Source organism: Fukomys damarensis, unplaced genomic scaffold, assembly GCF_012274545.1.
Source record: "Fukomys damarensis isolate Sample0158 unplaced genomic scaffold, DMR_v1.0_HiC HiC_scaffold_24, whole genome shotgun sequence".
In the NCBI taxonomy this organism is placed as follows: Eukaryota; Metazoa; Chordata; class Mammalia; order Rodentia; family Bathyergidae; genus Fukomys; species Fukomys damarensis.
In genome coordinates, this window is record NW_022900936.1 from 66,446,706 (window position 1) to 66,464,927 (window position 18,222).

General features: G+C 36.1%; 1 protein-coding gene and 1 non-coding gene across 2 annotated transcripts in view; both read left to right on the forward strand.

The window, feature by feature from the left end:
• The window catches only part of Slc49a4 (solute carrier family 49 member 4), an 85,045-nt gene that overhangs the window by 42,894 nt on the left and 23,929 nt on the right, over positions 1-18,222 (forward strand). The window contains exons 6-7 of the mRNA XM_010619500.3: positions 7,735-7,843; positions 15,559-15,626. Coding sequence (XP_010617802.1) covers positions 7,735-7,843; positions 15,559-15,626 — 177 coding nt within the window. The remainder of the gene's footprint in view (positions 1-7,734; positions 7,844-15,558; positions 15,627-18,222) is intronic.
• On the forward strand, positions 8,365-8,522 carry LOC117283288. Its single transcript, XR_004514278.1, has one exon. It is a non-coding gene; the product is annotated as a U1 spliceosomal RNA (small nuclear RNA).

Here is an 18,222-nt window from a genome sequence, read left to right on the forward strand (position 1 = left end):
AGATTTTAAGAAACTTAAATGTATTACTTTATTGGTTAACTTAATTTAATTGTACCTCAGTCCACTCTCAAGGGCTCAGATGCCCCAGTACTCAACCTGATTCTTTGGAGATACAGAGAACTATTGATTATGGTTGGCTGTCGGGCTACTTGAATTTATCTTTTGAATATTTTTTTCCAGTTTGTTGTAATGAGTTTTTATTGATTCATCTGTAGCTATCTCTAGTTGGTTCTTTATTTGCTTGTTTTTCTCTCCCCCAAGATGGTAAATTGCTTTCAGCTAAGAGCTATGTCTTTGTATCTTCTATAGTAATACTGTCCAATAGGAATATAATTCAAGCCACATATGTAATCTTAAATCTTCTAGCAGCCTCATTAGAAAGAGTAAAACGAAACAAGTTAAATTAATTTTAGTAGCATATTTTATTCAACCTAGTATAGCTAGAATATTATCTTAACATGTGATCAATATTAAAAATGATTGAGACATTTAATATTCAATTGTGTAAAAAATCTGATATTCAGCATATATTTTACCTTTACAGCACATCTCACCTTGAACACTAAATTTTCATTGGAAATAGTTGATATATATAGAGAGAGAGTTCATTAAATTTAGTTAAAAAGTATCCATTAAATTACTTAATTAGTTAAAAAGTATTAATTTAGTTAAAAAGTATTTATTGTTTCCTATATTGCACTAAAATAAAATAAGTCATTACATTTTGAATTAACAGACCTTTGGTATTATAGGAAAGGTCTTACATTCTACAGGTAGTTGTCTGGAACTTAATTGAATGTCACTTTCTTAAAATGTAGCATTAGTCTTTTCTTCGTAATTAAAAAAAAATCATAGATTAAATTAACAACTTATTTTACCATTTCTTCATCAAAAATGATTTCTTTTGTGAGAAAAATCTAAACCATCTTATACCTGGCCAAAACCGTAAGTTCAGATCTGTCTGTTAAAAAAATATTTTGGAATGTCGTTGGATATTTTACTTTTTTGACTGTTGAGAAGAAACTTCACGTAAGACTCACCATATGTTTGCCGAAAACTTCTCTTACCACTACCTAGTGAAAAATTTTTCACAGCAAACATTTCACTTTGCTCTGCTGCAGCAAATTCCTGATGCTGTTCATTGTGAGATTCGCAACGTGCCTTTCTCCCTCCCAGTCTCTTGTTTTCTTTCTACATGGAATATTCAAATGTGCACATTAGAGTGCTGGGGAGAAGAAAATAATTAGAACCAAATCAGCCTGTTGTCACAGGAAGATCAGTGATAGGTAATAACCCTAGAAAACATGCACCCAGAATATAGACAGCTGGCAGAATGAAGCAATGCTAGCTACCTAAAGACAAAGGTTGTTTAATGAAAAAGTACTGCTTTCCGTTGCTTCTGTTTAAATTAGATCAGATGAGGAGATCATATTTAAAAATCAGTTCCTCAGTTGCATTGGCAACATTTCACTTGCTGTATGATATTATTTTTCAAAAATTTCAGTTCCCAGTGAGCTAATTAAGTGAGTTGAACCCAAATTTTTACAAACAATGTGAGGTGGAATAAAGTAGGACAGAAATTATTATTGTGTAGCATGTAGCAAGGATACATTTTTTTGTGAGACTTTTGTTTCGGTATATATAGATACGTGTATGTATAGGTTGGTCACAGAGTCAAAATAAATTTCTACTTCAGTAGTTTAAAACCACTTCTGTATAGTGCCTGGTATGTCGCCTTCCACATAATAGAGAAAAATAGTAACTAACTTGAATTTTGATCCATGGTACACATTTGTAATATGACAGTTTAAAATGTTAATTTTTTAAAAAATGTTATTTCACTGTTTTTCTCCCTGCAAAGCCTGCAGCAGAAGTGAGATATCAGTAGGTGAAGGAAGAGAGGAAGATTGACACCATATTATGCCACATTAATAACTTTGGACTATTCTCACCGAAAGAGGAGCTATTAAAAGGTTATTATTAAAGGTTTTTAAGCTAAGGAGTTATATACGAAATTGTTCTGACAGGAAAGAACAGTAACTTTAAATTACACCCTATGACAATCCTATATATATACTTCTAATTACCTGAGAATTAAGACCTTCATTCTGTTTGAACCATAAGGTCTAAGATCTTCGTTCTCTGTGAAAAGCCTTTTCACCAGTACCTAACGTCTTTTTGTCTCTCCAGTGCCTGTCTGTGCAGTTTGCACCGTTGCAGCCCCACCCTTGGGCTCTCTAGTGGAGTTCTTTGGGCCTGCCTTCCCTGACCTCCAGCCTACAATATAATCTGAATCTGCGCTGGTCTTTCAGAGAGTTCTTGAAATCATTACTTCTTGGAACACTCAGGATAATGACCTCTAAATTCTAATTCCATTGTCTGAGCAAAAAAAAAAAAATCAGTGTTTATGTTTCACCATAATTATGTTACTGGCCATGTGATTTGCCTTCTCAAAATGGGCTTTGAACCTTTGTAACCAATGTAAACATTGCTCTGCCTTTTTGACGATAATGGTTTTACTTTTTGCCTTGTGGACTTCAAGGTGAGAATAGTTGAACATGCTGATTACTTCAGGTCAAATGAAATCATTTTTTCATTCTTTTGTTCATGTTTCCTGTTCCCATTCCTCTCCCTACTGCCATTTTTCAAATGCCTTTAATGTGTGTCTCTTTATCTCTGTGCTTTATATATATAATATATAGATACAGTTTTGCATTTTCTGTTTAAATGATGGTATATCGGTCTTCAGAAAAATCACCTATATAATGTACATTTTTCATATATAATAATTTATAATCTATATTACACATAGTATCTTTTGAACACATTTTTGCTTTTTTTGTGGGGGGTACTGGGGATTGAACTCAGGGCCTTATGCTTGCCTGGCACTGTGCCACTGAGCTACACCCCCCTGCCCTTGAACACTTTTTTGACAGAGTATTATGTGGATTCTTTTAAACTTTCTATTCCAGAATGTTACAGTAATGCACAGGCTAGAATAGTATAACACCCCCATATCCCCATAACCCAGTGTCTACAGGTATTGTTGAGCAGCCAATCTTGTTTCGCCTTTGCGCTACCCACTTCCCACTTTCTTATATTATAAAGCACATCCTGGAGGACAGATCATTCCTTCCAGAAATATTTCATTATGTACAATATATGTTAAAATATAAGGACTCTTTTTAAACATTATGTCTACTGCCATTATCTTACCCCAAAACTTCTCTAACAATAATTTGCTAATACCAAATAAGTGTTTGAATTCTCTGTTGCCTCATAAATTTTCAACAGTTTGTTTGATTGGGATCCAGACTAGGTCCACATACTCCATTTGGCTCAAATGCTTTATAGCCTATGGACTTCTTTCCATCCTTTCTTTCTTTCTTTCTTTTCACTGTACTTTACTTATTGAGGAACCAGCTCTTTGAACCCCAGTGTCTGGATTTTGTTGATTGTCTGTTTGTGCAATTTGACAAATTCTCCTGTCATTTGTGCTTAACATAAGCTGTTACCCAGACAGTTTCTCTTTTTGCGTTTGTTTTTGTTTTATAAGACTGCTCCATCCGTGAGATTGCAGTTTCCTATAGGAGGTATATGGTCTCTGGAGAGCTCTCCTTTTGTGGTGTTGTTACTGTTTTCGAATATACCTCTATTGCTGTGTGTACACCTAATTCTTTGTACACAAAGTATTAATCTATCATATTTTATCTGTCTCTCCCCATTGTGTACCCAGATTGCCTCCATTTCATTGTTGCCAAAACACCTCAGTGTGACACCCTCACGTGTATCACCATAAATCCAAGGATTTCTTAGGGAAATAGACTCTGCAGTAGGATTTCTAGGTCATAATACAGTTTAAGTTTAAGTTGCCAGTTATTGCTGAATTGCTCTCAAAAGTGCCCACTGGACTTGGCACTTTCCATCTTTCCAGTCTTTGCCAATCTAATGGGTATAAACTAATATATTTATTTAATTTGCATTTTGTGATTATTAATTGGTTTTAGAGACTCATTATTTTATTATTAGCTTTATAGGTTTCATCAACTGTAAAATTACTGTTCATAGCTTCTGTTCTTTTTTTTTAAACTAATTTCTTGTTTTATTGAGCTGCAAACATACAATTTTTGTTTGTTTGTTTGTTGGTACCGGGGATCGAACCCAGGACCTTATACTTGCAATGCACCACTGAGCTACATCCCCAGCCCATGTCTTACTGAGTTTTTAAAGTTCAAAATTCTACTTCCAGTCTGCTATCTACCTAATAATTTTTCCATGGGTTGGTTAATTGTTAATTTTTGGCTTTTATCTTTTACATCTAGGTTTTCATCCCACCTAGAATGTCCCTTAATATATGATGTTAGCTAGTGATGTAGGAGTGTTTTTTCTTATAAAGTGAGCTAGTACCATTTATTAAACATCCTTAGCACTTTGATTTTCAGTGCCATCTTTATTATGTCTTGAATTTTTGTGTTGTAGCACTCTGTTCTTCTCCATTGTTCTTTTTGTTCTTGAGCCAATACCACACTCTTTTATTACTCAGGCCATGCAGTCTGTTTTAATATCTGGTAGGTAGGACAAGGTCTTTCTTCTTCATCTTTTTTATAGAATGACTTAACTTTTTAATAACTTTTATTCTTCCATATAAATTTCCAAGTAAATTTTGGAGCACATTTCTTGCATTTTTAGGAAAAATACAACTGGGATTATAATTGTGATTACATTGCATTTATAGATTAATTTGGAATGCATTGACAGCATAGGCTGTCTCTACATGTATTTGTTTTGTTTTGTTTTTTTGTACCGGGGCTTGAACTCAGGACATTGTGTTTGCAAGGCAAGAAGCAAAACCATTGGGGTAAATCCTCGGCCCTCTACATATATTTGGATTGCCTTTGTCTCCTTAATTAAATGAAAAATTGCTTTGTTGTTTTTCATTGAAGTCCAATGCTTTCCTAATTTATTCCTAGATACTTTATAGTTTTCTTTTTCTTTTTCTTTTTTTTTTCTTCCATTACTGGGAATTGAACTCAGGACCTTGTACTTGCCAGGCAGGCACAGGGCTGCTGAGCTATATTCCTGGCCCTACTTTATAGTTTTTAAAAGCTATTTTGAGTAGTATCTATTTCCATTATATTTTTAAATTAAACTTTTTAGGATGATCATGTATTTATAGAACAGTATAAGAAAAGATAACATGTACTCTTTCCTGTTTCTCCCAGTGAGAATCTCAACCAAAATACCAATAGCATCTACCTCACAGAATTAGAGAAAACATTCCTAAAATTCATTTGAAACCAGAAGAGACCTAGAATAGCAAAACCAATTCTGGTCAACAAAGGCGGGGGGGGGCATCATAATCCCTGACCTGAAATTATACTACGCAGCTACTAAGATAAAAGCACCATGGTACTAGCAAAATAAAAAAGAAATCGATCCAAGAATCAATGAAACAGAATAAAGATGTGGAAACAACTCCAAACACACTCAGCCACCTTATCTTTGTTTTGGGGTTTTTTTTGTTTGTTTGTTCTAGTTTTTGTTTTTTTGTTTTCTGGTACCAGGAATTGAACTCAGGATCTTGCACTTGGCAGACAGGTGAGGTGCCACTGAGCTATATCCCTGGCTCTGCCACCTCATCTATTTTTTTAAATTTTTTTTCTTTTTATTGAGTTTATTGGTACAATCTAGGTATACAGTACAGTTACATTCATCATTGGGATTCTGTACCTTTACATAATAGGTCTTGATTCTCATTTTTTCCCCTTGTCCCTGCCCTCCCTTCACCCCCTCCTCCCCTCCCCATTTACAAACACTTTATTTCCATTTTTTCAGTTTCTCATATTTTTTTCCTCTCCCTTATTACCTTTCCCCATTCCTCTCCCTTATTACCCTTCCCCTACCCTTCCCACTTTCCCTACACCTTTAGCCCTTTACTTCCTATTTCACATTATTAATTGTCTCATTAGGATCCTGTGTACTATTATAGTTTTTCACACCAAAGAAACTATTCAGTATTTCAGTTAAAGAAATCTTTGTATGAACATTAAAAATAGGGAATCCTAAAATAAAACTAAAAAGGAAAGTAAAAGAGAAAAGGCAATGATGTGACCACTGTGGAAATCAGTGTAAATATTCCTCAAAAAACTAGGACTAGTGGTTCCATTTGACCCAGCTATCCTTCTCAGTATTTTCCTGAAAGAATTAAAAGTATCATACCACAGTGATATATGCATGCCCATGTTCATAGCAGCACAGTTTGTAATAGCTAAAACTTGGAAACAACCATCAACCAATGAATGGATAAAGAAGATATGGGGGGTTTTATGCAACGGAGTACTACTCAGCCATAAAGAAGGTTAAACTTGAGACAGTTATTAAATGGATGCACCTAAAAATCATACTCTTAAGTGAGCTAAATCAGACACACATTTGTAAATATCACATTGTTTCTCTGGTTTAAGAAACTGAAAGTATAAATGTATAATAGATATTGTGTAGTAGGAAGAAAATGTCCAAATGGGAAGGGGCACAACAGAAGGTGGAAAGGGAAAGGAAGGAAGGAGAAAGAAAAAAATGAGAAAAGAAAAATAAAATGGAAACAAAGCTCTTATAAATGAGAAGAAAGGTAAAAGGGAGGGGAGAGGAATGGAAAAAAAATAGGATCAAGATATATCCTATACAGGTACATATTCAATATAATGAATATGATCATTGTGTATATTTAAATTATACCAATAAACTTAATGATAATAAACAACTTACTGACTACTCAATGTATGAAGTAATGTTGATAAGTAAACAAAAAAATACTAAAGTAAACACTGGCAATTTTAAGTAATATAAGAAAATAATTATTCTTTTTTTTTCAGCTTTAATTGAGTTTATTGGTACATATTAGGGATACAGTACAGTTACATTTATTGTTGGGATCTTGTACCTCTATATGACAAGTCTTCATTCTCATTTTTTCCCCTTACCTCTGCCCTCCCTTCACCCCCTCCTCCCCTCCCCATCTACAAACACTTTATTTTCATCTTTTCATTCTCTCACATTTTTTTCTTTTCCCTTTTTACTCTTCCCCTACCCATCCCACCTTGCCTACACCTTTAGTTCCTTTCTTCCCATTTCCAAATGTCAGTAATCTTATTAGAATCTTATGCATTGTTGCAGATTATTCACACCAGGGAAACTATTCGGTATTTACACATGTGTGACTTACTTATTTCACTTAGGAGTATATCTTCAATATGCATCCATTTTCCTATGAATGAATCTATTTTCTCGTTCTTTATGGCTGAGTAATATTCCATTTTATAGAAAAACCACATCTTCTTTATCCAGTTTCCAACGGATGGGCAAATGGGCTGTTTCCAAGATTTAGCTATTACAAACTGTGCTGCTATAAACATGGGTGCACATACTTCTCTGTGATATGATTCTTTTAGTTCTCTTGGAAAGATACCCAGCAGAGGGATGGCTGGGTCAAATGGAACCTCCAGTCCAAGCTCTTTGAGGTATCTCCATATTGATTTCCATAGTGGTTGCACCAGTCTGCACTCCCACCAACAAATGATTATTCTTATACAAATAAAAAATTTAAAGGAACTTGAATATATTAACAAACTGAAAAATTGTTTCTGATTCTAGTATTTCCAGTTTCATTTTTCATGAAAAACAGCTTAAATTCTAGATTGTGAATTTGTAATGTTTTATCTCACTTTTTTCTTATAGCAACTTGAGATTTTTGATGATTGCTTTAGCATACGCTATCCCTCTTGGTGTGTTTGCTGGTTGGTCTGGAGTTCTCGACTTAATTTTAACACCAGTGCATGTCAGTCAAGTAAGTATTTTAGTTATTTGTAATAGGTTCATTTAATTTATAAATACTAGTTATATGTTCTTGATTAAGCTTCAAATAGGTAGAACATTGTCCTGAATCATTGTTGCAAAAGCAAGGTTCTTATGGAATGGATAAAAACTTGGTAACAGAGCTCGGCATGGTAGCATAATCCTTGTACTGGGGAAGCTGAGGTAGGAGGATCACCATGAGTTCAAGTCAGCCTGGGTTACGTAGTAAGTCCAAGGCCAACCTGAACTACATTTTTAAAAAAACTTGATGACAGACATGATTTTATTATTCTTTTGGTACTATTAATAATGATGCTAATAAAAAAAATAATAATGATGCTAATAAATAGAAGATGAAAAATATTACTGTAGTTGACTACATCATTTATTTTCAAACTTCATAAAGAAGTTTGACCCCATTATCAAATATATTACTCTTCCTGCATCTAATTTCTTGCTTTTTCTCTGGTCTCAGAAAAAGGTTATCTCATTTCTTTAAAAACAAACATTTCAGTACTTACCTGGCAGGGGGGATACCATGATCATGAAGGTGATTTTCCCAGGGCGAGGCTCATCCTTTGCATTTTGGAGGTGCTGACCCCTGCAATTTTCCCAAATGCGGGAAACTCGACTGCATGATTTATGGTGTGCCTGCGGGCTGCATTCACGCTTTACCCTAAAAAACAAAACAACCATTTCACCATGCTTGGTACCATCTATTCCTTATCTTTGCTTCCATATAACATAACAGGAAGGGTGGACAAAGATTTAGAGGAGTGGGTGAGATGAATTTCCTGGTGGGACAGATCCTGTTATATGAGTATATGGGCTGTCTGTTCTACGTTTGATGAACCATTGAATTATTTTGACCAACACAAATAGTGAGGTGTTAATGCTCTCATACCTGTCTCATATGCCTCCCTTAGAATCTCTGTTGGATGTACATCTAGGAATGGAATTGCAGGTTATTAGTGTCTTCTTACCTTGATGGTGAGGCCAAGTGTGTCCAAAGCAGTTCATTCATTTACAAATCCACCAGCCATATGTGAAGGTTCTTGTTGTTCCCCATCATGACCAGCCCTTGGTCATGTGATAATGTTATTTTTAAACATTTTAGACATTTATGGCTATGCATTTGTATGCCATTATAGTGAGTAATGTCAGTCCTAACAGATGTAATATATCTTACTGATACTTAAGCAAGAGAGCTGTGGAGAAGAAAGATCCCCAGAAGATTTTGTGGGGACCCCAGTAATTTCTGACTGATAAATGAGCCCATTTACAAAATATTTATATCAGGGCAAAGCTGCTAGAGGCTTAACCTGGGAGGCTACCTTGGGGTTGAAAACAGAAGAAATACAGTAGAGATCAAGCAGTGTCTTGGAGTTCTGGCGCAACTAATATGGTGCTACCTCATTACACTTGATTAAATCTTTCCCTCCTGCTAAGACACTTGGAAAGCCAAACTCTAGAATCAGGCACCATGCCCTGGGTAGCGTAAGTCCTACTCTAATTAGACCCACCATAAAGAAAGCCTAAATCAAGCCCTGCAAAACTCTACAGAGGAGACAGTGTGGAGCCTGATTCCTCCAAGTGAGAGGGGCTAGAGAAACACCTCAATTTCTACTTATCTACTCTAATACAGCGCAAAGCCAGCCTATGCAGTCAAATTCAGAATGATCAGCCAGCAATTGAACTGCCTACTAGAACAGCAGTCAGCCATTTTAAGGAAATATAAAAGTATCTAAATCTCCACATTTATCATCCACAACTTACAAAATACAGTTTTTAAAAAACACTAGACATGGGAAAAATACAGGAAAGTATGACCCATATTTTAAAAAGTATCAGCAGAAACCAGCTGTTAGTCTGGATGTTGGATTTAACAGGTGGTCTGTAATGCAAAAAGGATTTTTAAAGTTGTACTTGCTTTAAATTAGTTAGTATATTTCTCTGTGTTATCTTGTGCAACTACATTGTCCAGTACAGGAGCCACTAGCTACATGTGACTGTTTAATTTGAAATCAGTTGAAATGAAATAAAAGTAAAAATTTTCTTCCTGCACTAAATCAAACCTGTCATGGTATATTACACATTTTATATATCATTGGATTAGTTTACTCATTTTTTGCTGTTAAACTCATGAATGAAAGTGGTATAATTTTTCTTTCTTGACCTATTCTTGTTAATTTTAATAGCCAGACTTTACTGGTCTTAAAGAGCAGTTGGAGAAATAGTCCCTCCTTTTCTATTATTAGACAGTTTATGTAAGATTGATGGTTTTGATCTTGGGTTTTTCCTAAATATTTGATGGAGTTCCCTGATTATCTGTTTTTTTAAATTAAAATATTTTAAATATAGATTCAGTTCCTTTAATAGTTACAAAATTATTCTGATTTCACATTTGTCAGTTTTGGTAAGTTGTACATTTCTGTAATTTGTCTATCTCATTTTCAAATTTATTGGCAAGGGCTGGGGATTTAGCTGAGCAGCATTACACCTGCCTTGCAAGCACAAGGTCCTGAGTTTGATCCCTGGTACCAAAAAAAAAAAAAAATTTATTGGCAAAAAGTTCTTCAAAGTGTCTGTCATCTTATGATTTTATTGGGTCTCCAGGGTAAGTCATTTTGAGATGCTCCTCATCCATTTCTTCTCTCATTTTTTTCCTTGAACAATTTCACCAGAGGGTTTTTATTGAATGCTTTTTTTCCTATTTTATTGATTTCTGCTTTTATCTTTAGACTTTTCTATTCTGTCCCCCCCACCCCGGGAAGTTGCTGTGCTCTTTTTTCTAATATTTGATAAAAGATCCTTGGCTTTTAACTTTTATAATATATTCATTTCAAGACTACACATTTCTTGTTAAACACAGCTTTTGCTTTATCCCATAAATTTTACTAAGGACTTTTTCATTATTCAATTTAAAATATTTTCTAGTATCTATAATGATTTCTTCTTTGAACCATGGTTTGTTCCCAAGGAAATTTAATCTACAAATTGTTGAAGATTCTCCAGTTCCTTTATTTATTTAATTTTTTTCCTATCTAACCTGCCTAATTGTGGTCATAGGATATATACCTTTTTATTTCAGTATTTTCAAATTTTTGGACATAATATATGGTCAATTATACCCTACAATTCTTAGGTGTACTGTTTTATATGTCAAGTAAATCAATACTGTTAATTATGTTCACATTTTTATTTTTGTCTGGTTGTTCTACCAGTAGATGAGAGAGATGTGTTAAAATCCTGCACAATTATTATGAACTTGTCTATTTCTCTCTTGTTTTATACAAGTGTTCACAATATATGTTTTAAGAAATATGGAATTAGGTACACATGAATCTAGAGTTGTTGTAACCTGCCAGTGAGTTATCTCTATGAAATATTTTTTATTTCTTTTTTTTTCTCTCATTGAGTTTATTGGTACATTTTAGGTATACAGTACAGTTACATTCATCATTGGGATCATGTACCTTTACATGACAGGTCTTGGTTCTCATTTTTTCCCTTTGTCCACCCCCCCCCCTTCCCCCCCTCCTCCCCTCTTTTTTTTTTTTTTTTTTTTTTTTTTTTTTTTTTTTTTGGTACCGGGAATTGAACTTGGGTCCTTGGGCTTGCAAGGCAGGCCACAGAGCCGCTGAGCTAAATCCACGGCCCCCCTCCTCATTTACAAACACTTTATTTCCATTTTTTCATTTTCTAATATTTTTTTCTTTTCCCTTATTATCTTTATCCTCCCCTTCCCACTTTCCCTACACCTTTAGTCCTTTTCTTTCTATTTCACATTGTCAATTATATCATTAGGATCTTATGTACTATTATAGTTTTTCACACCAGATAAACTATTCGGTATTTACACATGTGTGACTTATGTATTTCACTTAGGAGTATATCCTCAATATGTATCCATTTTCCTATGAATGAATCTAATTTCTCATTCCTTTTTTTAATTTTTTTTTGTACTGGGGATCGAAGTCATGCCCTTGTGCTTGTGAGGCAGGTGCCAAAACCACTGAGCTAAATCCCTGGCCCTAATTTCTCATTTTTTATGGCTGAGTAGTATTCCATTTTATAGAAAAACCACTTCTTCTTTATCCAGTCTCCAACTGATGGGCAAATAGGCTGCTTCCAAGTTTTCACTATTACAAACTGTGCTGCTATAAACATAGGTGTGCATATATCACTGTAATATGATTCTTTTAATTCTTTTGGAAAGATACCCAGCAGAGGGATGGCTGGGTCAAATGGAACCTCTAAACCTAGTTCTTTGAGGTATCTCTATATTGATTTCCATAGTGATTGCACCAGTCTGCACTCCCACCAACAATGAAGAAGGGTTCCTTTCTCCCCACAACCCCGCCAACATTTTTTATTGGTTGATTTCTTGATAGCAGCCATTCTTTCTGGGGTGAAGTGGAATCTCAGTGTTGTTTTCATCTGCATCTCTCAAATGACCAGTAATGTGGAACATTTTCAGTTTTTGGCTAAATTATTAAATTCATCATTAGTGAGTTTTAATTCTTGTATTTTTGTTATAAAACTTTGATTTGGTTCTATTTATTTATAAGTTTCTGTGGAAATGCTTTCTCTTTTTTTTATCTATTAAAAAAAATAACTTCTTAAAAGTCTATATCTCACCATTACATAATCTGTATCCCCTTGTGTTTTTGGTGTTCATTCATCTTTTCTTTTTAATGCATTCAGCAATTTTTGACTGATACATGAGAAGTTACAGAACTGATTTAAGCTTTAAGATGATGTCATTTTCCTCTAGAAAGAACGTATGTTTGTCCTGGTTGGAGCCTAGGGATAACATTAATTTAGTTTCAGAGATTGAGATTGTTTAAATTGGGGCTTTAATGCTGAAATAAATTGAATACTGAAAGAGCAGAATGCTGTTCAATTTGCAGTGTCCCCCTACTGTGAAGGTATAGCCCTTCAGAATGCCCAAGTCTGGGGTTTTTACAAGGCCTCCTCACCCAACAGCAGGCACCAAACTCATAGTTTTTTCCTTTCCTAGGTGAATGGGGCTGTCAATCCTTCATAGTTCTTAGCCACATTTTCTGAAATTAGCAGGCACCCCTAAAGGAACACTGTCTCCACTTATGAGACATACCTCTCTGGGTTCCATCCCATCCTAGGTCATGGCTCTGTAATCTGGATTACCTTGTGGGCTGTGTCTTGACTTCAGATTTCATCACAGATTTTCTAGTTGTCAGTCAGAAAACTAACCCAAATTACCCAGTGTATTTGTTTTAGTCCATGCAGGCTGCTGTAGCAAAATACCTTAAGCCATGGATTTGATAGCAATAGAAGTTTATGTCTCACAGTTGTGAAGCCTGAGAAGTCCAAAATCAAGGCCCAGCAGACATGGTGCCTGGCGTAGGCTCACTCTGTGTATCGAGGCTGCGACTTCTTGCTGTGGCCTCTGTTATAAGGGCACTCCCTTCATGAGGGCACAGGTTGCAGGATTGATTCACCTCTGCTAGCCCTCCCCTTAATAATGTGAAGTTAAGGATGAGTCCCAACACATGAATTCTGGAAGGACACCAACCTTTAGCCCATAGCAGTACCTTTACCATAAAAAGATAACTTTCCTTTCATTTCTGACCTACTTTTCTGGGTGGCAGTTTTCCCAAATGTGCTCAATTCTAATGAGGAAGAGCACAGCAACTATTTAAATGGTGGTGATTTTGTGTATCTATGCTTTGTATTGAAAACCCTCTAAGTATCTTTCTCTGTACAAAGCTGAAGACACACAAAGACCATGAATCAAACCAGGTATTAAAGTGAAATTAAAAATTAAATGAAAGCAAGAAAATTAAAGCAAAGTTTTAATTATTGAGTAGAATGTTATTAACTAAAGTGAATACTTTGAACAAAGGAAACAGAAAATCACAAACTGGCCTAAAAGGACCCTTATCAGTACAGCCAGATGCACGGCTGCCCTTAGTCTGTCCCCACTCACCCAGGGGACAGATGGAAATGCCTGTGGGGCTTCACTGCATTACAGATAAGCTTTGGACATCGGGCACTGAAGGCCCTGTGATGCATTCCTGGAGAACAGAGTCCTCTTGCCACAGGTGCCAGTGGTATGAAAAACTAGAGACGATATAGGCCTCAGGATGTTATCTTTCTCCAAAGACATTTATATATGTGTGTTTGCTTCTAGTTCCAAATACAGGTAGAACAAAAGGCTTGCATGCAGTCACTGTATTACTTATAGTAGGCTGAGCTGCTATAAGAAGTAGACTCCCCCAATTTTGCCATTTTAGAAGAAGTTTATTTCCTTTCACTTAAAGGTATAGGACAGTATGCATAGTCCAGGGCAGTTGGTCATAGTTTGGAGGACTGTTTTCCTCTTGTTGATGGAGAATTCTGGGCTGCTTTCACCTTGCTTGCAGCCGTTCTGTCCCCTGGACCTTGTTTTTATGTGCATGGGAGCAGCTAGATGACCACATCAACTGCAGGTGGTGGACAGGGAAAGCACACGACTGTCTTCTGCAGTCTAACCTGGAGGGGGCATACCTCACTTCTGCTCACATCCAGTAGTGAGAACTTAGTCGCAGGGATACGTACGATACCTCACTTCTGCTCACATCCAGTAGTGAGAACTTAGTCGCAGGGATACGTACGCCAGCTAAGTACTCAGGTGGAGAATGATATCCACTGGGCAGTTAACAATCCCTGTCACATGAGTAATGAAAAGTATGACTCAAAAAGTAATAAAAAGTAGAAGTTAGTTTGGGCTATCAAGTACCAGGTCAAACTAGGACTTCACTCTGTAGCCAGCTACTGGAAGGAAGGCCAGCTACTGTGTCTGAACAGGGAGATGGAATGCTGAGGATACATCTTTTGGCCTTAGAGGGCAAACTTCACTCTGTAGCCACAAGGAATGCCAGCTACTGTGTCTGAACAGGGAGATGGAATGCTGAGGATACATCTTTTGGCCTTAGAGGGCAAAATAGATTGTGAAGACCGTTTCAGAAGCATAACAAGAGTCCAGGAGTAAGAAATAAAGTGATAACCCAGTGTGGTAGTAGGGAAGAGAAAGAAGAAAAATGCACCAATATTGTTAGGGACACACAGAATTTCAGTGATAACAGAAATTGACATGAATTGAGCACTTCACACTTGCTAACTTATTTAATCCTCGAACATTCTTCATTTTCTTCCTTCCACTAATGAAGAAAACTGAAATTTAGAATATAAGCTGTGAAAGAAGGCGAGTGACAATAAGAGTTAGAAATAGATGAGTGATGAGGAAGTATGCATTTTAGATTTTTCTGAAAAGGATCTGGCCATATCAATACATTTTTATATAATGCCAGGTATTTTAGCTCCTAAATTAGTTCCTAATAGTTTCATTTATGTTGGTGATACGTAAACTTTTTGAAATCAGGGACCATCTTCTGTCCTTCTCCCACTGTCCTAAGAGGCCAAGTGCAGTGTAGCACATGCCTAAAAATATTTGTTTTGTGACATTGATTACTTTGATTTAAGTATTCCAATAAAAAGTTAATCAAGGGCATAATTATATGTGTGTATGAATAGTTAAACTTGAATCCTTTCATTCCATCTATTTTCTTAAATAATATTTCCTAGATCTCTTGCCTTTTAGCTGTTACATATTGATCATTGAGAATTTTTTATTTCTTCTAAACAAAAGTCTTCCATTAACTGTGTCTGCTCCTTTGTTAACAGGTAGACGCTGGCTGGATTGGATTTTGGTCCATAGTTGGAGGCTGTGTTGTTGGAATAGCTATGGCAAGGTGAGGATATTTCATATCAAACATGTGAGAGCACAGAGTGGGGCCAGAGTCTAAAGAGAAATAGGTTCCCTTCAATAAACATTCAAATTCAGGGGAAAGTCCAGCAAGCTGTCAGAAAAGGGCTCTGTTCAGGCTAGAAGAAATTCACGTGCAGTAGATAGACATGGCTGCTACAAAAGACTTTCTCAAGTGTGGCCCTTCCTAAAGTGTATTCCAGTGCCATGAAGCTGCCTCTTTAATCAGTAGTTAACAAGTAGTTAATCAAATCAGTAGTTAACAAGAATTTAGAAAGGAGCTGAACCCTTAATGAGAACATCACTAGAAGTTCCCATGAAGAAGCAGTCTCCTGATTGGCAGGTTTTTACTTCTGGTTACTTCCCTATGGTTGTCGCATTTGGATGAAAAATGTCCATGAAGGTTTCCAGTTTCATCAGACTTCCTTTGATCTGAACCTGTTGTGGCAGTAACTTTTAGCATAAATCAGAAGGAAAGGGGTTTCATTTATTCTAAAGAAGAATGAAAATGTCACTCTTGTAGGTGACTGCCTATCAAACTACTCTTAGTGTTTTCAAAGAGATAATATTCATTCACTCACCAAGTCATTTTACCCTGTTTAATAATTAAAAATAAAAAAGCAATCAACTTGAGTAGGAGAGGAGAATCCAATTACATATTTGAGGAGATTGAATATGATAATGTAAATCACCTAAATATCTTAAGACTTAAATATAAATGATACAGGAAAATAAACTGTTGCCATAGTGTTCCTGGGATAATGAAAGAATAAACTTGTGCTAACTTCTAAATCCCTTTCTTTGAGGTTTCTGTAAGTTAGAAAAACATAAGAATAAAATTTAAAAGCTAAAGAACCAGAGTGGGAAAATATTATTTGGAGGAAAACATTTCACTGATACTGAAATACACTGATGTGTCACATTTTGATAAGAATCACACCTAATTTTTCTAATTAAATCTCCATGCCAATTATAGTGAGTCATCACTGATCAATACTTTTCTGAACACCAACTAGGTCGAAGAAGGAACCATTATGTATCATAAATAACATCCCACAGCTCCTTTCTCTTCCGCTTTCTTTCTATAGCCACTTAATTTTAAACTATATATAGATACAGTTTGATGGGAAAATAACAAGGAGAACATTTCTTCTTTTTGATCATTGAAATGGAAATACTAAAAAGTACTTTGCTTACTCTGTGATAAGAAACCAGTGGTAAGAATTTCTTTAGCTTAAAATCAATTTTAAGTTATTTTTCATGACATCATTTTTTGAGAATTCCCTAGAATGGATTCTCCTCATGGACATGTGTACTCTGGGTAAGTGTTTTGTAATTATGTTGCTAAAAACCTGTGTTCAAGAGGGCTGCGGATTTAGCTCAGTGGTTCCGCTGTCTGCCTCTCAAGCTCAAGAGTCCTGAGTTCAATCCCTGGTACTGCCTTGTAGGTCCTAACACAATTAAGTTATTTTTCATGACATAATTTTTTGAGAATTCCCTAGAATGGATTCTCCTCATGGACATGTGTACTTTGGGTAAGTGTTTTGTAATTATGTTGCTAAAAACCTGTGTTCAAGAGGGCTGCGTATTTAGCTCAGTGGTTCCACTGTCTGCCTCTCAAGCTCAAGAGTCCTGAGTTCAATCCCTGGTACTGCCTTGTATAAGTTATTTTTCATGACATAATTTTTTGAGAATTCCCTAGAATGGATTCTCCTCATGGACATGTGTACTTTGGGTAAGTGTTTTGTAATTATGTTGCTAAAAACCTGTGTTCAAGAGGGCTGCGTATTTAGCTCAGTGGTTCCACTGTCTGCCTCTCAAGCTCAAGAGTCCTGAGTTCAATCCCTGGTACTGCCTTGTAGGTCCTAACTGCTCTGATGCTATCAGCACATTGGAAAAGACAGGGTGCTCCAAAGTAGCATAGCTGTGTGGCATAGCACATGCCTGTGATCCCAGCACTCAGCAGGCTAAGGCAGAAAGATTGCAGAAAGTTCAAGACCAACCTGAAATATGCAATGAGACACTGTTTCAAAAAACAATCAATCAAGGGCCAACCACACCAGTAATCTCTGTGCTCTTGCCTTGAGTTTGAGGCCAGCCAGAGCTGTGTAGTGAGTTCAAGGACAGCCTGAACAACATAGGGAAATCCTGTCTGAAAAAAACAAAACAACAAACAAAAAAAAGAAAAACAAACAGGGGCCAACTGTGGTGGTATACACCTGTAATCCCAGCACTCAGAAGACTGAGACAGCATTGCTATGAGTTTGAAGCCAGCCTGAGCTAAGTAGTGAGTTCAAGGCCAGCCTGATCTCCATAGAGAGACCCTGTCACAAACAAACAAACAAAATAGCAGACCACAGTGGTCAGCTTATTGATCAGGTTCTGATAAATTTTATTATAGTACAACTCTGAGTTGTACCAGAAAGCTATTTTAATCTCATACCCCCCCCCGCCTATCTGATGAGGAAGTTTATGCAGCATGCCTAAGTGTAAACTAGAAGTGTGTTTCCTAAACTTGGAATTACAAAAGAGTGTTCTGCATTGTCATGAGGGGCATTTCTTTCAAGCTGGAGAACCTTTTT